The 21,153-nt window shown below is 36.6% G+C and overlaps 1 protein-coding gene across 1 annotated transcript in view; it reads right to left on the bottom strand.

Annotated features, from left to right (window-relative positions):
- The window catches only part of ZnT86D (solute carrier family 30 member 7), a 155,287-nt gene that overhangs the window by 27,670 nt on the left and 106,464 nt on the right, over window positions 1-21,153 (bottom strand). The window contains exon 9 of the mRNA XM_090413411.1: window positions 3,674-3,764. Coding sequence (XP_090269537.1) covers window positions 3,674-3,764 — 91 coding nt within the window. The remainder of the gene's footprint in view (window positions 1-3,673; window positions 3,765-21,153) is intronic.

The raw sequence follows: 21,153 nt of genomic DNA, 5'->3' as shown, positions 1-21,153 counted from the left end.
ATTGCCAGCCCATTGCCATCTGTTCAGTATTCTATTAGATACCCACTAATGGAGTGCAACTACGAGGTGAGGACTGAACATTTGGTCAGAAGCCTTGGTCAGTTTTCTGCATCCCTTAAAAGGCTATGAAAAGGTCTCCTCCCAATTATCCAGCTTTAAACACTTCTTGAACTGAAATGTTGATAATAATGCTTATCCATTTTATTATTTACTGTCCATTTTCATACATCCTAAATTTCACATTAAGGAAATGTGATATCCTAGAGAACATATTCAATAAAAAGAAGTCATTTAGAATAAGAATAATATCACAATTCCCATTTTGCCATACATTTATTTATTATTCTTATTTTTAGTTTGGATGAGTGTACAGAGACACTATACACTCAGCCAGACAGTCTGGTAACTAGGATGAACGTAAAGTGTCTCGGCCCCATCTGACATTTCAGTGATTCTACTGTCACAGGGATGTTTGTAAATGTCTTTTGGCAGTAAATACATTTTGCTGCCTGGTATGAGACCATTATCCTGCTTATTAGAGGTATGAAGTGGCTTGGAAAAGTTCCATGTTTAGTCTCTAGAGCCGTTCTTACAGCATAGACACTCGAATATAAAAGAATAATTTATTAGCTTAAATTAATTATTTACAACCAATGCATTTCACTAGCTTAAGCTAACATTATCAGAGGCAATTCAACACTACACAATCAGTGGAAACAAACTAAAATGACCTGGATAAAAAGGAGATTGACATGCTTAGAGGGAGACAGTGGTGCTCTTCATGGTCATTCCTGTTAATGATGATTAATAGATAGGGCCATGCACTCGCCTACTCCTTATAAGGGAATAAAGATGTTAGCTTATTATTTATTATTACCAAAATCTGTTTAAAATCATAACATCCATTCTGTTGCAGTTAATTGGGTTTTGTAGAACTTGTGCAGCTTTGAGAACAATCTCGCCTATTTGAACTGGGATTTGTAAAGTAGCCTGGCTTCCATCATATGAAGTGGCCTTTCTCTGTGATATGTTGAGATGGTCCGCTGTATGTATAAAATACTAAGTTCCACACTGGCAGGGGATGCTATAGACACCAGGGAAGGAGGAGGGTCTAGGTGATCCTTGATTTGTCTTTGGCAGGTAAAAATTTCATTTAGAGGCTTGTATACAGTTCTGATTATGTTTTGTTTTAGGAAGGAATCCAGTTTATCTGTTGTGCCTTTGATGTAGGGTAAAGATATAATGTAGTTATAGTCTGGTTTGGAGGGTGGGGATCTGTTGTTCTTTTTTTTTATCCATTTTGTTAGAAAGATGCGAGTAGAACCTTTTGTTCCAGTTGCAGTGCTTGTCCTGAGGACGAAATTTGCTCTGCCCTGGTGGCTAAGTTTTTGAAAATTCCAAACTTCTAGACAGGATGGTAGTGTGAAGTTTTAAATTTTTAAGAGCTGCTTTTCTTCCTTTAGAGATGTTGCTTCTTGGAGGGCTTGTGTTTTTAAGTATGGCAGTGGCTTCTGATCTAATACATCTGCTTCAACTGCTGAAAGTTGAAGCAGATGTTTTGATGGTGAATTCAATGTTTGCCATTATCTGTGCATTTTTACTGGAGCAATAGCAAAATTAAATCCTTTGCTTAAAATTTTTTATTTCATTGTCCAAAGTCTATAATCAGACAAATTGCAGATCACCTTGTCTGCCAGAAGATGCTGGAGATTTTTCTTCCTTGCAAGTTTGTCGAATTTCCTTATTAAACTCTTATTTTCTTTAAGTATTCTAAGTTTGTTTTCAGTTAATAAGCGTTCTAAGAACACTCAAATATCAGTCTCAAAAGCTTAGAAAGCTTAAGGTGCAAAAATTTAACAAAACACTTGATCCAAACTCAACAAAACACATTGATAAGACATAATCTTACATAAAAAACTCACATGCTTTAAAGCACTATGCAAAACCTTCAATTAGAGGAAAACAATCACTTAGTAAGCTTTGATTTGTCATCCCTTTTTACAAATGTTCCAGTAGATGATACACTAGTTCTCCTGTCCAAAATTTATCCCCCTAACATTTCTGTCTCTTTAAGCAGTGTCTTAAATCAGGGTATTTTAGCTGGAACAGCACTTTAAACAAATTGAATGTGTAGCAGTGGGTTCCCCATTTTCACCCCCATTGCAAGCTTATACACAGAATCTTTGGCACTTATTTCTGCTCCCTTCAAGCCCAAAGTACATTTGAGGTATATAGATTGGGCCATCTGGCTGCATGGCCCACAGGCTCCGTCTAACTTTGTACATTTCCTCAATAATATCCATTCTCATATTAGTTTCACTGTGGAAGATGATAAAGAAGGAGCTCTTGCCTTCTTGGATACTTTAGTTGCAAGCAGATGGGTCCCTCATATGTTCAGTTTAACATAAGCCTGCCTGTCTGCACACACACACAGAGGAAGATACCTACATGCCACTCCACACCACCATTCTGCCCAGAAGCTTTTACTTTTAAAAACCTTAGCCTCCAGGACAGAGCAAATTTTGTCCTCATTGCAAGCACTGCAACTGGAACAACGGGCTCATCTTCCCAACAAAATGGATACAACAAAAAACACTAGCCAAACTCCTTCAAAAAGAACAACAAATCCTCACCTTCAAAACCAGACTATATCTTTTATCTTACATCAAAGGCACAACAAATAAACTAGGTTCCCTCTTAACGACACACAATCAGAACTGTATACCAACCTCTAAACAAAATTTCTACCTGCCTAAGACAAATCAAGGATCAACTAGACCCTCTCTTCTTCCCTGGTGTCTACAGCATCCCCTGTCAGTGTGAAACTATTTCAGACAGGCAGGACAAACTGCTTTGGTCAGGAGAAAACACAAAAAATACATCCAGAATGGAGAACCAAAAAGCAGACAATCTCAACAAGCCATAGGGAAAGACCACTTCATAAGATGGAAGCCTGACTACTTTACAAATCCGGGTTCAAATCAGACACTTTTCCTTGAAGTGGCACAAGTTCTACAACAGAATGGACGGTATGATTTTAAACAGATTTTGGTGCCCTGCCTTATCTACCCATCAGCATGAAGAATGCCACTGTCGATCTCCAAGCACATGGCTGTCCTTGTATCCAGGTCATTTTAATTTGTCTTCACTGATTGTATAGTGTTAAATTGTGTCTGATATTGCTAGCTTAAGTTAGCAAAACATTGGCTGTAAATATTGAAATTTAATCTAATAAATTATTTATTTACATTCCAGTGTCCACATAGTTTTATGTTCCAGAAACTTCGACACAAATGACTAGATTTTTCGCTTGGAGAGTGGTGAATGAATGAATTGCCTGAGTCAGTTGTGAGTGCCTTTGTCCATTAATGGTTTCAAGGAAAGATATGATAGATATTGTGTAGATAGTTTGTGTCTCCCATAATAAGTCTTAAAACTTTATGCAGATGCCCATGCAATAATAATAATGAATTTAGCATGCATATTAAAGATTACAAAGATTTATATTCAGGAATATTAAAAGTTAAAAAAGTTATACAACATAATGATAAAGGCCATTTTGTGATAATGAAATAAATTTTCATGTGATCAAGTCAGAAAAATACTTGCGTCAAGTATTTGCATGTGCAGCAAATGAAAGGAAAACTAATAATAATAATAATAAAAAACTTACCCTTTGATAACATGATGGAAGCACTTTATCTAATTCTTTGGGTGTTCTTTGCATGAGAATACACACTGAGTCACTGATAAGTGGAAGAACACTAAAAAGTGGAGTCAAGTATATTTAACAAAAAATAAGTAAAAATATATAAAAAATTTATATGCTATATGAAAAGATAGATAAATGTAAGGTATAATGAATATTTTTAAACATTTCATTTTTTAACTCTGGAATATTTTAAGCACTTAGATTATAAATGTAGTATAAAACTTTCTTACAACTAACTGATCTGTCTAGGTTACAAATTCAAGCTCAATCAAAGTATGACAAATGCAGACTAAAATGTCTTGACTATCTCTAGAAGGTGTTCCAAGCTTTAATGGCCCCTGTGGCATAGCGATCAAGAGAAAAAAAACACATTAAACACAGTAAATAACTTTGATGAAAATAGCACACATATTTCATACTGAAATTAACAGTACATCATATGTGTGTTGAATAAACACGCAAATTCAAAGTAAATACAACAATCAATTAACCAATGAAATGGTTGTGGAATGCTAGAAGGAGCATGATAAAGGCCATTTTGAAAATTATTAAAAATTATTTCTGATATAAACAGGATGAGAATCTCCCAAACTTTTTTTTATTATTTTTTGGTGGGGAAGACAATCATTTTGATTCAAATTAGGCCAGTTTAAAATGGCCTCAACTTTCTTTGAAGAGACATTTATATTTAAAACTGCTTCTATGCAGAAGATCATCCTGATTCTAAAGGATACTGTGTTTGATATCAATACTATGTTGTGCAAGACCAGACTTTTGAGGTTTAAAGTATCCAATGCAGTGCTAATGTGTCTGCTAAATCTTTTTTTCCAGAGAGTGGCCAGTTTGGCCAAAGTATGTTAGATGATATTCATAAGGAATCTAGTAAACACCAGCTCAGAGACTGAGACAACATTATCTTTCATAGATAGTGGATAGATATTAGAAATATTGTAGGTATGAGGAGAATCTTCAAGATTATATGTTTGGAGATGCTAGAAATATATGGGAGTGGCACCCAACATTCTAGGAGGCATCCTTCGATGTAAAAATGTAGGTGTCAATTATCCACTAAATTTGATGAGAGTTGTAGACACTATTTCATTGGTTCATTTTTTGAATGAGACTAGATGGCAAAAGTATTATCTACATAGCAAATCCAGAAAGAGAGTTGAGGATGAATGATTGAGAACAAGGTATCTTCTAGATGGTTTAAATAATAATTCATAAGAAGTGGGGACAGTGGTCTCCTCATGACTGTACCTTCAATCTGCTTATAGATCTTTATTTATCCAGCTGAAATATCCTGATTATATAACAAACTCAAATATCTTCACACAACATCAGAGGAAAATAATCATACAGAAGACAATGTCAGAAAAGGGAACATTGGTAAATAAAAAAATAATGTCAAAGCTGACCAAAATATTAGAAGCTTGTAATGAAATAACCTTGATTTTTTTTCAAGAAAAAATGGAATTCTTGATAAATGATCTGGATTGATACACATTCACTTATTACACAGGAAAGAAACTTTGCCATTCTATATGTGGAAGAGCCAGTACAGTTCATAATGGGTCTCATAGGACAGCCTTCTTTATGGATTTTCAGAAGACCATATAAACAAGGAGTCCTTCCAAAATTAGTGTGTAGTTTCTTCAAAGTATTGTCACATCCCAGATAGCAACTTCATCAAGGAAGTTATTTCTCCGATCCGTAATTTGGTAGGGTAATAATTAATTTCTTGATAAGTAGCAGTCTCCCCCTCCTCTCATAATCATCTTTATTCATGACCACTGTGGCTTTTCTTTTATTCACTTTTGAAACAGATATATGGTTCTTTTGTTTCAGTGAAAGCAGTGCACAGAATTCAGTAGCATATAAATTAAATGAAAGTAACTTGGATTTTAATAGTGGGGCAGCAATATCAAAGCATAGTTCACCAGCATCATCACTTGAAAGATTGCATCTAGACAGTGGATATTAGATGCAATATCCACTATATGCTAGTGGATATTAATAATAATAAAAGTTGTCAACTTTTATTATTATTACAGTATTATTAGACTTTCAGGGAGTCAATGATTCATTGAGGGAAGCCATACATCACCCACACCAGCTGTCATATTTTCTCTTAAACTCATTCACACTACATGCATTCACTACTTCGAAAACTGTTCTGCTCACTCAGTTCTATGAGAGAAAAATGTCGCTCTCTCATCCCTTTCTTAACTGCATTCAAACTTTAACTTCCATGAATGTCCCCCATGCCCTCTCTCCACTTTCCACATAATGAAAAATGTTATCAACCAATATCCAATAATGCTCTCTCAACAGTTTATAGGTTCTGCTATATTACTACCCCCCCCCCTTTTTTTTTTGTCTACCAGTGTCTGTATTCCACATACTCTCTACTGTAATCTACATTTCATATTCCCAATATCATCTTTGTAACTTTTCTTTGAGCCTTTTCACAGCTTCTTTATCCTTTAAAACCCAGGAGATCACATCTATACACAGTAGTCTAGGTGTGGTTGTATCAAAGCTTTGTAAAGAAGCAAAATAACTTCCAAATCCTTACAAATTCATAACAATTATTCTCTAAGTTGTATTTGCAATTTTTGTTATGTGACCTTGGAACTTCAACTTTCTATCCATCATAACTCCAATATCTCTAGCCTCATCAGTTACTCCAAGAATAATCACTGTTGGATATTGCATCATACCAAAGTGCATAACTTTACACTCATACTATTACCACACTTCCAGCCTATTCAAATCACCCTGTAAATACTATATATATCAGTAGAATCTCTGATTTCCCTACCCATCTTTGCATCATCAGCAAACAATTGAAGATCTCCTGTCAGACCCTTTCAATATCATTGATATATAGATTAAATAACAATGGTCCAAGGACTGATCTCTGGGGCAATACAACTGGTCAGCTTACATATTGGCAGATTCACATTCCTCCATATAACACTTTCCAATACCTGTCAGCTATCCAAGGTAATAGTTTATATTCCAATTCCATATTCTCTAATTTATGTCCTTTCATGCAGTATCCTATCAAATGCCTTAACTCAGCAGTATGAAAATATATTCATTCCACTTATCCAACTTTGCCATAACGTTATTATAAAACATGAGTAACTTGCTCAGAATGACCTCCATTTAGTAAACCTATGCTATTCCTTGCAAAGTATATTGAGACTGTTCACCCATGTCTGTATGCAAGATTTTACCAACTTCTCTAAAATCTTTACAATTACTCCAGAGATACTGATAGGTCAATAGTTAGATACATCAGTCTTTGCACCACCCTTATGCAATGGTCATATATTCTTTCCTAAACTAAGACTCAAATTATACAAACATGTCAAAGACCTAGTCAGCTGAGCTGAACATTCCTGTAGTAGATATGCTGATATCCTATCTGTCCCAATTGTCAAATTCTCATGCTGGTTAAGAAACAGCTAGAACCTTCCTTCTCATGCAACTCCCTCCTCTTCATCCAATGCAGTGGTAGTGCTGTATACATGTTACATACACCAGGTTGATAGATCTTGGTGAATATGCAAGTGAGCACTCATTATTTGAACTACCTCATATGGTTCTGATACTCCTGTCAGGTGTCTTCTCCCTCCAGGAGACTGACTACCATGTCCTATTTTGCACCTCTCTGCTGCATTCCTCATATGAGAGATAGGTCCAGTCTTCTATATTTTTCATCCACTCCAGTCTCTGTCTTCCTCTCCTTCTCTTTCCCTCAACAGTTCCTTCGAGAGATGTCTTTTGTAGGCAGTTATGTCTCAGAATATGTCTGAAATAGCTGACTTTTCTCTTTTTAATTTCTTTCATTAGGCTCCTATTTATGCCTACCATCTCTAGTACCTCTTCATTTGTCTTTTCATGATATCCTCATAATTCTTCACAGCATCCACATTTCAAAGGCCTCCAGTTTTTTCACACTCAGATTGGCGAGTGTCCATGTCTCTACTCCATATAATAATGTGGACCATATGCAGCATTTGGAGATTCTTAGTCTTGTTTTCAGATTTAATTCTCTAGATGTCAGTAGATTTTTCATACTATTGTAAGCTGACCTTGCCATTTCAATCCTTTTTCTAACTTCATCTTCTGTCCTGCCATTCTCTGTGATCAAGTATCCGAGTATATGTATGTTTGCACCTGTCCTCATTTATTTCCTTTTATATTCATGCATATTTTTGGTATTTCCTTTTCTCTTGAAATTATCATATTTTTGTCATTTTAAAGTTGAAACTGAGGCCATACTGTTTGCTGTACTTGAGGGTTTCATCTATAAGAGTCTTGAGGTCATATTTATTTTCAGCTAGAAGAACCATCTGCATATCTGAGGTTATTAATATTTCTGCTCCCCCCCACTGTAGGGGGCAGAAATATTAATATTTCTGCCCCCTACAGCGATTCCTTTGAGGTTACTAATTTTATTAAATATTTCTTCTGTGTACAGGCTAAAGAGAATCGGAGAAAAGACACAGCCTTGTCTCACACCTATCTGAACTGGGAATTCTTCTGAGGTCTCCATTTATTCTCAAAGATGCAGTCTGTTCCCAGTAAAGATTAGTTATTAGCCTGATGTCTTTTCCATCCATGCTTATTTTTGAAAGGATTTCAATTAATTGTTCATATTGAACATTGCCAAATGCCTTTTTGTAACCTATGAAGCAGAGGTACACATCTTTTTGTTTTTCTAGATATCTTTCTATGATGGTTCTGATGGTGAAAATACTTTCTCTTGTACCTACATTTTCCTTGAAGCAACTTTGTATATCATTTATTTCCATGTTTATTTTTCTTTTATTTCTTTCAAGAATAATGTATAGAAGGACTTTTGATACTTGACTGATGAGACTAATTATCCTGAACTCTTCACATCTTGTAGCTTTTGTTTTTTTGGGAATTGGAACGAAAATTGAGTGATTAATATCTTTGGGTAGAAATCCAGTCTCATATATTTTATTGCATAGTTTTGTTAGAAATTTCAGTCCTTCATCGAGAGCCCTCGACCATTCTGCCAAGATATTATCTATTCCTGATACTAGGGTACTTTATTCCTTCCTTTTATTTGCAGCATAACAATAAAATTAATTTCATTTGCCTGTAGCCTGTACAGTCAATTTCTTTTTATACTCCAACTTAGCTTTCTGTACAACACTTTTAACTTTTCTGGTCTGAGCTTTATATATTTCGTAACTCCTCTCACTCATAGCCTCAAACTCAGTGCTACACAGGACATATATTATCATTATCGATTTCATGTGCTGCTATTCTAACTGGACTGAAATAATCTGATAGTAGTGCTGCCCCCCCCCCACCCCCACGATATTCTTTCCACGTCTTCTTATGGATCTCTTATTTAATGAGATTGCACACTCATTTCACTACCATTCTATTTGTCTATCAAACACTGGGTACAAAGTCAGATACTGCATCATTTAAGCATGTTTTCAAACTTCCTATGCACTGTTGATATCATTCCCATTCAATCCATGATACCATGCAACTAAATTCTTGAAGACAGGCTTATACGTTGGTTAAACATGATTATTAAATAACTTAAGTATTTAACAATGTATACTAGAATATAAATTAAACTTTAATATCTATTTCCAATATTTCGGCAACGTCATGCTGCCATCTTCATGGGAACTTAAGATAAAGACACGTGCTCCCTGGCACTACACATACACAGCAAATGAGGAAGAAGCAAGGAAGCTACCAATTTTCCTAAAGTTCTGATAGTGTCCCCTAGTGTGCTATATTAGGTATTCTTGGCCGTTGGACTGAAGATCTCCTGATGTATGTTTCCCAAATTTGGGGCAGTCTCATGCATCCAAATTTGTTGAGGTTTGGCATGTTCCTAAGGGCTGAGGCTGATTCCATGAATAGCCTTTCTAATTTGAGCTTGCTGCAGTGTATTACTGTGGCTTTGTTCCACCTTATTCTGTGGTATGTATCCAGAGCATGGTCTGCAAGCCCAGAGTGGCTGTACTGGTGAAACCAGATGTAGTCTTTGTGTTCTGAAATTCTGATATTCACTGTCCTGCCTGTTTGGCCAAAGTAGGACAGTTTACAGCCTGCAAGGGACCTGGTATATACCAGGTAGGTCTAGGGGAAGTGGTTGGTCTTTAGTGGAACAGATAAAGGATGCCAATTTTCTATATGGTCTGCAACAAGAGGTCGTCATGTTTTTTTTAGGATTTTGGTAATTTTTTCCGAGGTGCCCCAGTTGTAGGGAATGGTGGTGGATTTAGAGTAATCTTTGTTGTGAAAGGGGGGGGGGGTTTGTGGATTACTGGTTTTAGTATTTTTTGGATTTTTTTTTTGGGGGGGGGATAGCCATTGGCTGAGAAAGTGTTAAAGATGCGATTTAGTTCAGTGGTTAGGACTTTGTCATTTGAAGAGATTAGTTTAGCCCTGTTGTGTAGTGTCTTAATAACTCCATATTGTTGTGAGGTGGTGGTGGTGGTGGAGGGGGGGGGGGTTGTTGGTGAATGTATCTGCCTGTATGGGTGGGTTTTCTATAAACTGAGAAAATCAAGGTTTCATCAGGCTGGCAGGTGATTAGTGTGTCTAGGAAAGGGAGGCTGTTGTTTTCCTCTTTTTCCAGGGTGAACTTGATTCTGGGGTGTTGGTTGTCTAAGTGTGTTAAGAAGGAGAGGAGTGTATCAAAGCCATGTGGCCAAATAGCAAACACATCATCTACGTAGCGAAGCCATATGGTAGGTTTTTGTGGGGCAGAGTTTAAGGCTTTCTCTTCAAAAGTCTCCATAAAGAAGTTGGTCAAGGGTGGGGAAAGTGGTGAACCCATGGCTGTCCCCTCTATCTGTTTGTAGAATTTTCCCTGCCAAACAAAATAGCCCGAGTTCATTATGAACTGAAATAGTTCTGAGATATTGGGAGGAAATTTTGCTTGGATTAGCTCTAAGGTTTCCTTGCATGGGACATTTGTAAATAAGAAGGAGACGTCAAAACTGACCATTATGTTAGTATGTTGGACTGTAAGGTTTTCTCCCCCACAAGAATATGGAGTTATTAAGACACTATTCAACAGGGCTAAACAAATCTGTTCAAATGACAAAGCCCTAACCACTGAACTAAATCACATCCTTAACACTTTCTCAGCCAATGGCTACCCCCCCCCCCCCCACAAAATCCCAAAAATAATAAAACCAGTAATCCACAATCCCCCTTCACAACAAAGATTACTCTAAATCCATCACCATTCCCTACATCTGGGGCCCCTCAGAAAAAATTACCAAAATCATAAAAAAACATGACCTCTTGTTACAGACCATATAGAAAATTGGCATCCCTTATCCACTCCGCTAAAGACCAACCACTTCCCCTAGACCTACCTGGTGTATACCAGGTCCTTTGCAGCTGTAAACTGTCCTACTTTGGCCAAACAGGCAGGACAGCGAATATCAGAATTTCAGAACACAAGGACTACATCCGGTTTCACCAGTACAGCCACTTCGGGCTTGCAGACCATGCTCTGGATACACACCACAGAATAAGGTGAAAGAAAGCCACAGTAATACACCAGAGCAAGTTCAAATTTGAAAGACTATACATGGAATCAGCCTCAGCCCTTAGGAACATGCCAAACCTCAACAAATTTGTATGCATGAGACTGCCCCAAATTTGGGAAACATAGATCAGAAGAACTTCAGGCCAACGGCCAAGAATACCTACATAGCCTGCTAGGGGACACCATCAGGACTTTAGGAAAATTGGTAGCTTCCTCGCTTCTTCCTCATTTGCTGTGTGTAGTGCCCATCTGCACGTGTCTTTATCTTAAGTTCCCATGAAGATGGCAACATGACGTTGCCGAAATATTGGAAATATATATTAAAGTTTAATTTAATTTATATTCTAGTATACATTGTTAATTCCGTAAGTTATTTAATAATCATGCAACTAAAGATGGTATTTTCTTGAGTTTGTCATAATTTATTGAGCATATAACCTGTCATAATTGGAACATCAATAGTTGGCTACTTCCAAGATCACTGCCACCAACCTGTGGCAAAACAGTCACATCCTTAACTGAGAACCTTCCAATGCTATGATCAAATCTAACACTCTGTGTCCTTGAGTCTTTCACATGTTGCTTGAGAAAGTTATCACACAACAGCTAAATGCTGAAAATACTTTGGGCAACATTGAAAATACTTTAGAAATTTTGCCCAAGTAGTAGTTCACCATAATAATAAGTGTCTGGACGCTAATGGTAACCACTTTGAGCACCTCATGTAATTGTAGAAGTCAAAAGGTAACTTGTATTCATCCCTTGATGTCTGTATAAATTTATTATTACAATTTTTATACAGGTTTTTCTTTTGCTGAAGTGTGTATACATTTTTTTTTTGACGGACTCTGTATAGTTCTTAAATCGCATAAAGAAGCAATACATAAACATACTTATTTAGGACCAAAAATATTCAATACCCTATTTTATTAAGAAGAAATGAAGACAACCAAAATAAATACAAAACAGGATTGAAGAATATTTATTTTTCTAAGAAATGAGGAGTATCTTTTCAAAAAATGATTTTGAGCAGACTGGCTGTATTAAAGGATTGAGTCTTAAGCAAAATTTAAATACAGCTCTTCAACTACCATTTGTTTTATTTTGTTCCAAACAAATCTGTATAGTGCAATTTTTTTCCCTGGAAATAGTAGTAAGTTATACAGGACAATTCTAGATTATTGTAAGGGGTTTCTGTGGCCTATAATTTCAAACTGGAAACAGCAAAATAAAACTACTTACAGAATATGCAAGTGTAACTCAAGAAGTTTTATAACCTATAGAATCAATACTGCAGAATGTAAACAACTTCAACATGCACCTTTAGTTCATCGAGGGAGGTCACAGGGGTCTGGTAAACAATGTCCTTCACGTATCCCCCACAGGAAGAAATCAAGATGCATAATATCAGGGTGAGTGTAGAGGCTACGTAATCGGTCCAGCACACCCAACCCCAGCACTCAGGAAAATGCATGTCAAGAAATTCTTAGACAATAATAGCCAATGTGGCATTTCAACATCTTGCTAGAACACCACATTTCACTGATCATCTTCCCATTTGGGTAAGAGATACAGCTGTAGCATGTCCAGATAGTTCACTGCTGTCACTCTTTTTTCCACAAAGAAAAAGGGCCCCAAAACTTCCAAACATGAAAAAGCACACCAGGCATTCACCTTTGGACTATTTTTTTCGAATACTCGAATGATGTGAGGATTTTCTGGTCCCCATATTCTGCAGTTATGATGATTCACTCTCTCTGATACCCAAAACATTGCTTCATCACTAAATATCCATCTCCAAAAGTAATTTTCATGAGCTTTGACTTTTGACAAAATGTCTTGGGCAAATTGGAAATGGCAAGGTTTATCATCCTTGCCATTTTATTCGTATTATTGTTTGTGGTATACCTAACTGCAAAGAAGCTCACCTAGTTGATTTTTGTGAGCATCAATATAATGCTTCCTGGATTCAATCAACATCTTCCTGCAAAATATTTGGCTTCCCGCTCCTTTTTAGTGCTGAACACTACCAGTCTCTTGAAACTACTTTAATCAATGTTAGATAGCATTATCTGAAGGTGGAAGTTTTCCATACTGAGTTCTGTAATGACGTTACATTGTAATAATGGATTTCATTTCAAAAAACCAAAGTACGCATTTTGCTTTCTCCTGAACAGTCACCATTTGAAGTACAACTTCATATGGTGTAGCATGCAACACCATATTTTTACATGAAAGGAAACTGCGAGAAAGAAGGTGAGGAGTGGTTTCTTTGAATGGAGGGTGGTTGAACCATGGAATGCATTGTCTGATGGAGTGGTGAGAGCGAGAGAACGATCAATGCGTTTAAGGAGTGGTATGACAGACTTTGTGTTTCCTAGGAGGAACCTCCCTCGATGAGCCTATAGACTTGTGTTTCTTAGAAAGAACCTCCCATGATGAGTCTTTTGACTCGATGGAGGCCTGAATAATAATACTATCTCCTAGACATCAATGTGGCGAGTACAATGTTGCCAAATAAAACTTGGGTTATGCTTTCATATTCTGTAAGCAGTTTTATTTTGTTGTTTCTGGTTTAAAAATTATAGGCCATGGAAACCCTGACAATAATTTAGACTCGCCCTATACTTCTTTGAATATGAACATATGCATATACACACTGTTGTCCGAAACCAAGGACGAACACAAGTTTTGAAGATCGCAATTGCAAATTCAGATGAATCAGCCTGTGGCAATTTGTGTAAGTGATGATTTCAACTAGAAAGTGGGTACACATTCAAATTTTTGAACTGTGCACAAAGGGGTCATGTAGTAGCACTCGCTATGCTAAGTGAATTGTGTTTGAAAAAAGCTCTTTTCGTGAAGGAATAAATTTGCAAAGTTGGATGTCTTGTAATGTCTCAAAGACATCACACAGGGAAGAATAACTGGAAAGCTTGAAGAAGGTTGCAGAATAACTGATATTATCAGAGAATTAGGAATCTCACATAGTGTCATATCTAGGCAGCTTTCAAACCAATGGAATGTATTCCAGACATTTGCTAAGAGATCACCCTCACTCTACCAGGAGCATGAAGACAGATTTTTGGTTATGACAGCAAAATATAATCAACGCACCATGGCAGGTTAAGCTTGCAAGTCGGCTCCATTCAAGCACAGGCATGCAGATATCTTGACAAACTGTGGCAAGACATCTGTAACAAGTAGCTTATATGCCTAAAAGCCTGTAATCTGCGTCCCGTTATCCACAGTTTGTCATAGAGCATGTTTGCAGTAGTGTTGTATCCACTACTGTAAACATTGTATTAGAAAATAGACAAGACACCTATGGGTTAATGTACTCTTTACAGATGAGAGTAGTTTTAGTCTTTCCTCTGATTCTAGAAGACACTTGATCTGGCTTTAAAGTTTCACTGCCTACCATTGCGAGAATGTTCTTGAAAGGGATAGATAAAGAGGTACTGAAGTCATGGTGTGGGAAGGCATTATGCTTAATGGATGCACAGAGTACTGGAAAAAGGGATGATGACTGGTGAACAATATTGCAAAAAGTTCTTCAAAGTTACGTTTGATTGTTCCATGGTGTAGGCAAAGAATTCATTTTTATGGATGACAATACCACACCACATCATAGACAAGTAGTGGAGATACTTCTTGAGACCGAGGATATTAATCAAATTGAGTGGTCAGCATGCTTCCCAGATCTCAACCCCACAAAACATGTTTGGGATGCAATAAGAGATGCATTGCTCAAAATTCCCCTCCAGAAAACAAACAAGGTCTTATTCTTGCTCTGAATTAGGAATTGGTCAGTTTGTCTCAAGAACTCCTGAATCACTTGGTCATCACAGTTTGGGGTGGACATATTCCATACTGAAATATCTCTCTCTCTCTGCATAGTTTTCTGCAAGCACTGTAAATTAATTCCTTAACCACATCTTTAGGAAATGTGTAACTTTTGCCAAAAACATATTGGAATTTAATTTGTGCGAAATTTACAACACCTTTTTTGTGTAATATAATTTTTATTAGTATGCTAGCAATAAATTTATATCCATATTTGGCTGTAGTCATGAAAATTTGGGGGGGGGGGGGTGGGGGGGGGGGGGGGTGGGGGGGGGGGGGGGTGGGGGGGGGGGGGGGTGGGGGGGGGGGGGGGTGGGGGGGGGGGGGGGTGGGGGGGGGGGGGGGTGGGGGGGGGGGGGGGTGGGGGGGGGGGGGGGTGGGGGGGGGGGGGGGTGGGGGGGGGGGGGGGTGGGGGGGGGGGGGGGTGGGGGGGGGGGGGGGTGGGGGGGGGGGGGGGTGGGGGGGGGGGGGGGTGGGGGGGGGGGGGGGTGGGGGGGGGGGGGGGTGGGGGGGGGGGGGGGTGGGGGGGGGGGGGGGTGGGGGGGGGGGGGGGTGGGGGGGGGGGGGGGTGGGGGGGGGGGGGGGTGGGGGGGGGGGGGGGTGGGGGGGGGGGGGGGTGGGGGGGGGGGGGGGTGGGGGGGGGGGGGGGTGGGGGGGGGGGGGGGTGGGGGGGGGGGGGGGTGGGGGGGGGGGGGGGTGGGGGGGGGGGGGGGTGGGGGGGGGGGGGGGTGGGGGGCAGGCACAAACTTTGTTTGCTTATACTAGGATAAAGGATTAAACTAAAAATATAATTTCTTGGCATCTTTAATTTACTAGAAATTGCAGTATGAGAATTCTGAAGATATTAGGAAGGAAACCTTACACTGAATGCTAACATTCAAGGAACCTTGAATGTTAGCATTCAAGAGTATATGAATAAATTTAATTTAAGGTAGTCATCATCATAGTTTATACACAATATGATACAATGTGAAAAGGGAAAAGAGATTTATATTAAAAATTAAATGTTGCAAATTATGGTCTTCCAAGTCTCTCTTGTGCTAACTGGTAGATGTCAGATGGAGTTTTACAGTTCAGCCTACCGATGGTTTCACATATGTATTGCCAAAATTGTTTACATGGTCTTCCTCTACTGCAATTGCCATCTTCTGGTTTGTACAGGATGAGGGATTCCAAAAAGGGTGAGACTTCAAGATGTCTGAGTGGATGCCCAAGCCATCTGAGTTGTAGTTTTTTGACTTTATTGACAAGTGGTTCTTGCTTAGCCAGATTTAATACAGCAAAGTTAGTGACATTGTCCATCCAAGTGTATCCAAGGATCAGTCTGAAACATGTGGTTCCAAAGGAGTTAATTAGATCTGTAGTTCTTTTGGTGCTTATTGTCCAGGTTTGAGAACCATACAAGAAGATGGATCTACTGGTTGCATGGTATAGTCTTAATTTTGTCTTTAATGATATTAATCATGATTTCCAGATGGGGGCAGAATTTGTTATGGAAGACTAGAGCCAACTGTTTACGTTTTCTAATATCATTTTCTGTATTGCTGAAGTACGATCCAAGGTATTGAAAATCCTTTACTCTTTCTAAGGGTTTATTGTTGATATGAAGTATAAAGTTTTCACAACCTATTGAGAATACTTTGGACTTTTGGATGTTGATCTGCCAATAAGTTTAGCCTGTGCCTCTAGTAGACTGAGATGTTTTTTGTGCATTTGTAGGTTCTGTATCAATAAGTACAACATTGTCAGCAAAGCTAAGATCAGTTATTTGCATGGTGTGGGTGGATGTTCTAATGTTAAAACCAAGATCTTCTGTGTTGATGGTCTGAAGATGTAGTCCTAGCATACTAAAAACAAATAAGGTGCTAGTACATCACCTTGCAGGACTCCTGTTGTCACCAGAAAGGATTCAGATGTTTCTGTTTTAACCTCCCAAACGGCCAGGACGTCTATAGATGTCCAGCTAAATCTGGAATATGATTCAGCCCACCTGTTGAAAGGACAGGGATAAGAAGTGCAATTTGACCGTCATGTCCATTAGAAGGTGTGATAAACTCTCAAGCTGAAGAGGACGGTTAATCGGATTAACTAACGTTCGTAGCTGCCTCTCAGTTGCCATATAACAAGAAACGCACATCCTTGTTCTATGCTGGGTAACTGGATCTTAGTTATATAGGATAGACTAAAAATAGAGAAATTATTTATATTTTTGTTTTCTCTTTTTATTGTACAATCCAATTCTAATGTCTGGATGAAATAAAGATCAGTGCATAATTTCTTCACTTAAATATAGCCTTACCTTGGAGAACTAATTTTATTCTTAATTTTTTTGCGCTAATTTTTTTCTAATCGCTTACTCGACAAAACATTTAGTTTGTTCTCAAAGAAATTAATTAACGATAATTATTTGAAATATTATTTTTTAAAAAAGAAAAGAAAACTGGCTGCCGACGTTCCAGATTATATTATTTTTATTTTTGTTCTAAATCATCAAAATCGAATAATACTTCACAGATTTCCTTTAGGACATGCTTGAGTAACTTTGCTTTATAGAAAATAACATGAAATTCTTTAATCATATCACTAATTTTTTTTCTTTAGAGGTGTCACGAATAATAATAATAATAGACTGTTCTTTGTACTTTCATTTTCTTGGTTTCCTTGTATAATTGGTCATTACACAATGAAATTAACAGTTATGATTTAAATTTATATGTATATATTTTCTGTATAATTCAGATATTATACTCCAATTTTTAAAGTAAGCGATACATTTGCTTATATTTTATCATTCAAAATATGTATATCAAATGTGAAATTTCATTTCCATAATTTTACAATAGAATTGAACTTTATTTCACCTTTGATAGTTTACCCCCCTCCCCGTTGCATCACTATCATGCACCCGAAAACTTATGAAATGTAGATGCAGTTTTTATTTAATTCGTTATTTCTCTCTAATAATTGCTCCACATAACTTTAATTTTTCGATACAGAAACTATGTGGTGATTATTATAAATCAGAAAATATACATATTATTTCCTGATATTATAAATCAGGAAATTATGTGATATTCGGTTATAGGCGAAATTAATATTTAAAATCACTCTCATCCTTCAAATTCAATATCAGAATAAAGAAAGATGGAAAAATCAAACAAGTAATTTATGCCTGTAAAATATTCAGATATTGCTTGAGGCTCTTTAGTGTGCTGCATGTTCTATTGTTTTGCTTCTCAGTGGGGGTGGGTTAGTAATCTCCATTAGCTTAGAGTGGGCAGAAAGGAATAATTAGTAAGTACTGTATACCCAAGACACAATTCATTTACGAGATGGCAAGCAGCAGTAACATTCAGGGTAAGCAAAGGAAACTTCATGCGATGTAGAAAAGTTGGAGCCTCCGCCTTCAGCAGCAATCATTCTACTCAGTAATCAGGAAACAGCATAAAAAATATTACATAAAAGTGTTTGGACATATATCGATTTTTGTTATTTGGAACAGTTTCCTCCTGCACAAGAAAAATTGATTGTCTACCATAACTTGTCTAGAATACAGAATAGAAATTGCAAAAGCATTGCTGCATGCACACGCACCTTCTTCAGCAAGCAGAGAAACAGGCAATCCTGGCAGGCACCTGAGGTGAATGCTGCTAACTCCAACCATTATCCCGAAAATCTACCTCCAACTCTAATAATAAAAAAAAAAGCCTGCACGAAAATGTTATGTATGTAATTAAAAAAATATCAGAAAGAACACAAAAATATGGTGCCCTGATTGTAAAACTGCTTTGTGTGTTTACCCTTGCTTTAGGGTGTTCCACACTGTTCAAGAATTTAAATTCTGAACAGTATGAAATAAAAAATGTTTCTTTTCAGGACTACAAATATTGATGGAGGGATACGTGAATGTACTGTTTCCTTTTCATCTTGAAGGCGAATTTTTAAGTTCTTTTTATAACACAGAATTATATTTTCGTATTTTCGAAGGAATAAAATATAAGAGGAACTGGAATACTCTTTCCAGTTCCTATTGAACTGGAAAGAGTATACCAGGTAAATTATTTCACAAAAAAAAAAAAAAAAATAATAAATAAAATATATAAATAATAATGTGAAAATTTTCACCTTGCCAACACTCAACAGTGATGTGACATGGGTTGCAATTTCTTGTTTCGGAGATATATGTATATTACAAAGTTTTGTAATAAAAATGTCTGCTACAATGAAGTTTGACAGAATCAACAATATTATTACTACCTTATTTCTGTTTCTTGTGTGAGAGAAAAACGATAAAATATCACTCTTATAATTATATCCGATATTATAATGGTAAAAATAGTAAAAAAAAATCATTTGCACTTTCTCTTCAAAACACAAAGAAAGAACATTGTAAATTCACCCAGTGGAAAAGAAAATACTACATATTTTTCTTCTGTTATCTGATTTTTTTTTTCTTTTAGAACAAAGAAGAAATCACTGCATATAACATGGGGTATGCAGGAGGGGAAAAAATCTGGAAATTGGTTACATTATAACGATTAGAGAAATCATGTCAGAAAAAAATTATTCACGTAACATTCTAATATTAGCAGACACAACATTTTCTTCTAGGTTAGATATCTAAAGTAACTAAACCTTTGCTACTATTTTACACTAAAATGAATGGGTATGTTCCCCAAGTGATTTACATTTGTAACAATTGTCTTGAGAACGATTTATGAAATAAATTCTCTGAAATATGTGTAAATTGAAAAGGTCTATACCCTTCCCCCAAAAAACAAGATTATGAAATGCATATGCACCTTTTCTTTTAAAATAATTCAAATCCTCTTTTTCAAGATAATTGTAATAAAATAATTTATAATTTTTCGATAATAAAAGTGAAACTGATCATTATAAATTAAGAAATTATTTTGGCATAAATAATGTATCAGCATGTAAAAGAAATGTCAGTATTTCTGTAAGGATATCTGTAATCAACAATCGAAAAGGAAACAAGACATTCTTGATGTATTCTGCATTACAGCTTGAGGCATTTTAGTGTTCTCTCTTTTCTTTCTCAATAGCACTGAGAGTAATAAGCCTTTAGATTTAATCTTGCTAAGACGATATTATCAAGTATTTCTAAGACGTAGATTATTGCAGAAATAGCAACCAGCAGCAGAAGTAGTAATATTTAGATTTTTTTAAAGAAAAACAAACAAAAATAATACTACTGAACTTTCTTTTGTGTAGTATGCATAAACAGTTTTATATATTGAAAATATAGCATAGTATTTCTAAATCTTAGAATAATTTCAGCAGACCACTGAACAGCTGATTTCAGATGCAAAGAAAGAGTACAGAATTAGAAGCTTCGAATATACAATACGAAAATACAATATAAATAAAGCAATATGCGAATATTGCTTTATTTCTTTGGTCAAAACAGTGAACTGAAATAAGAGATTTTGAATACTGTCTGAAAGCTTTCAAACCAGTAGAAATTTAAAGTTATGTAACCGAGTTCCAGGACAGGAAAGGGAGGGGGGGGGGGTTTGCAGTAAAAAAATCTTAAAAATGAACATAAATTTTGAATCATTCCATACAGGATATCTTTCCTATTATATTTTCGAAATATCTACAGTGGTTAAGCACTGGATATTACAGTAATGCGCATCCTACAAAAAAAAAAAAAAAATCAGTTGAAATTTTAAGCAAAAGGAGAAGGCTAAGAGTCTCTGATAAAATATCATTAGGTATAAATTTTTGATACTAAAAAATACACAATATCGGAAGCCGAGAATGCAGTTTATAATCATTTGTTGCTCATAAAAAAAAAAATCGTTCCTACAATTGAAATGTGGTATTCAATATCCACTTAATTTTGAATATTGAAACATGACTAGACAATCCATATAAAGGTATTTTGCAAAGAAAGAAAGCAAAATGTCATATTTATTTCACTAAATGTTATTTAAATATATAAATATTTAACAAAATATTTTAAATGCAAACAAAATCAGCTAACGCCTTA

This window comes from Typopeltis vanoorti, chromosome 24 (assembly GCF_054136105.1).
Source record: "Typopeltis vanoorti isolate ZY-2024b chromosome 24, IOZ_Tvanoo_1.0, whole genome shotgun sequence".
Taxonomy (NCBI): domain Eukaryota; kingdom Metazoa; phylum Arthropoda; class Arachnida; order Uropygi; family Thelyphonidae; genus Typopeltis; species Typopeltis vanoorti.
The sequence above is the reverse complement of the archived record's forward strand: the minus strand, read 5'-3'. Positions and strand labels throughout refer to the sequence as shown.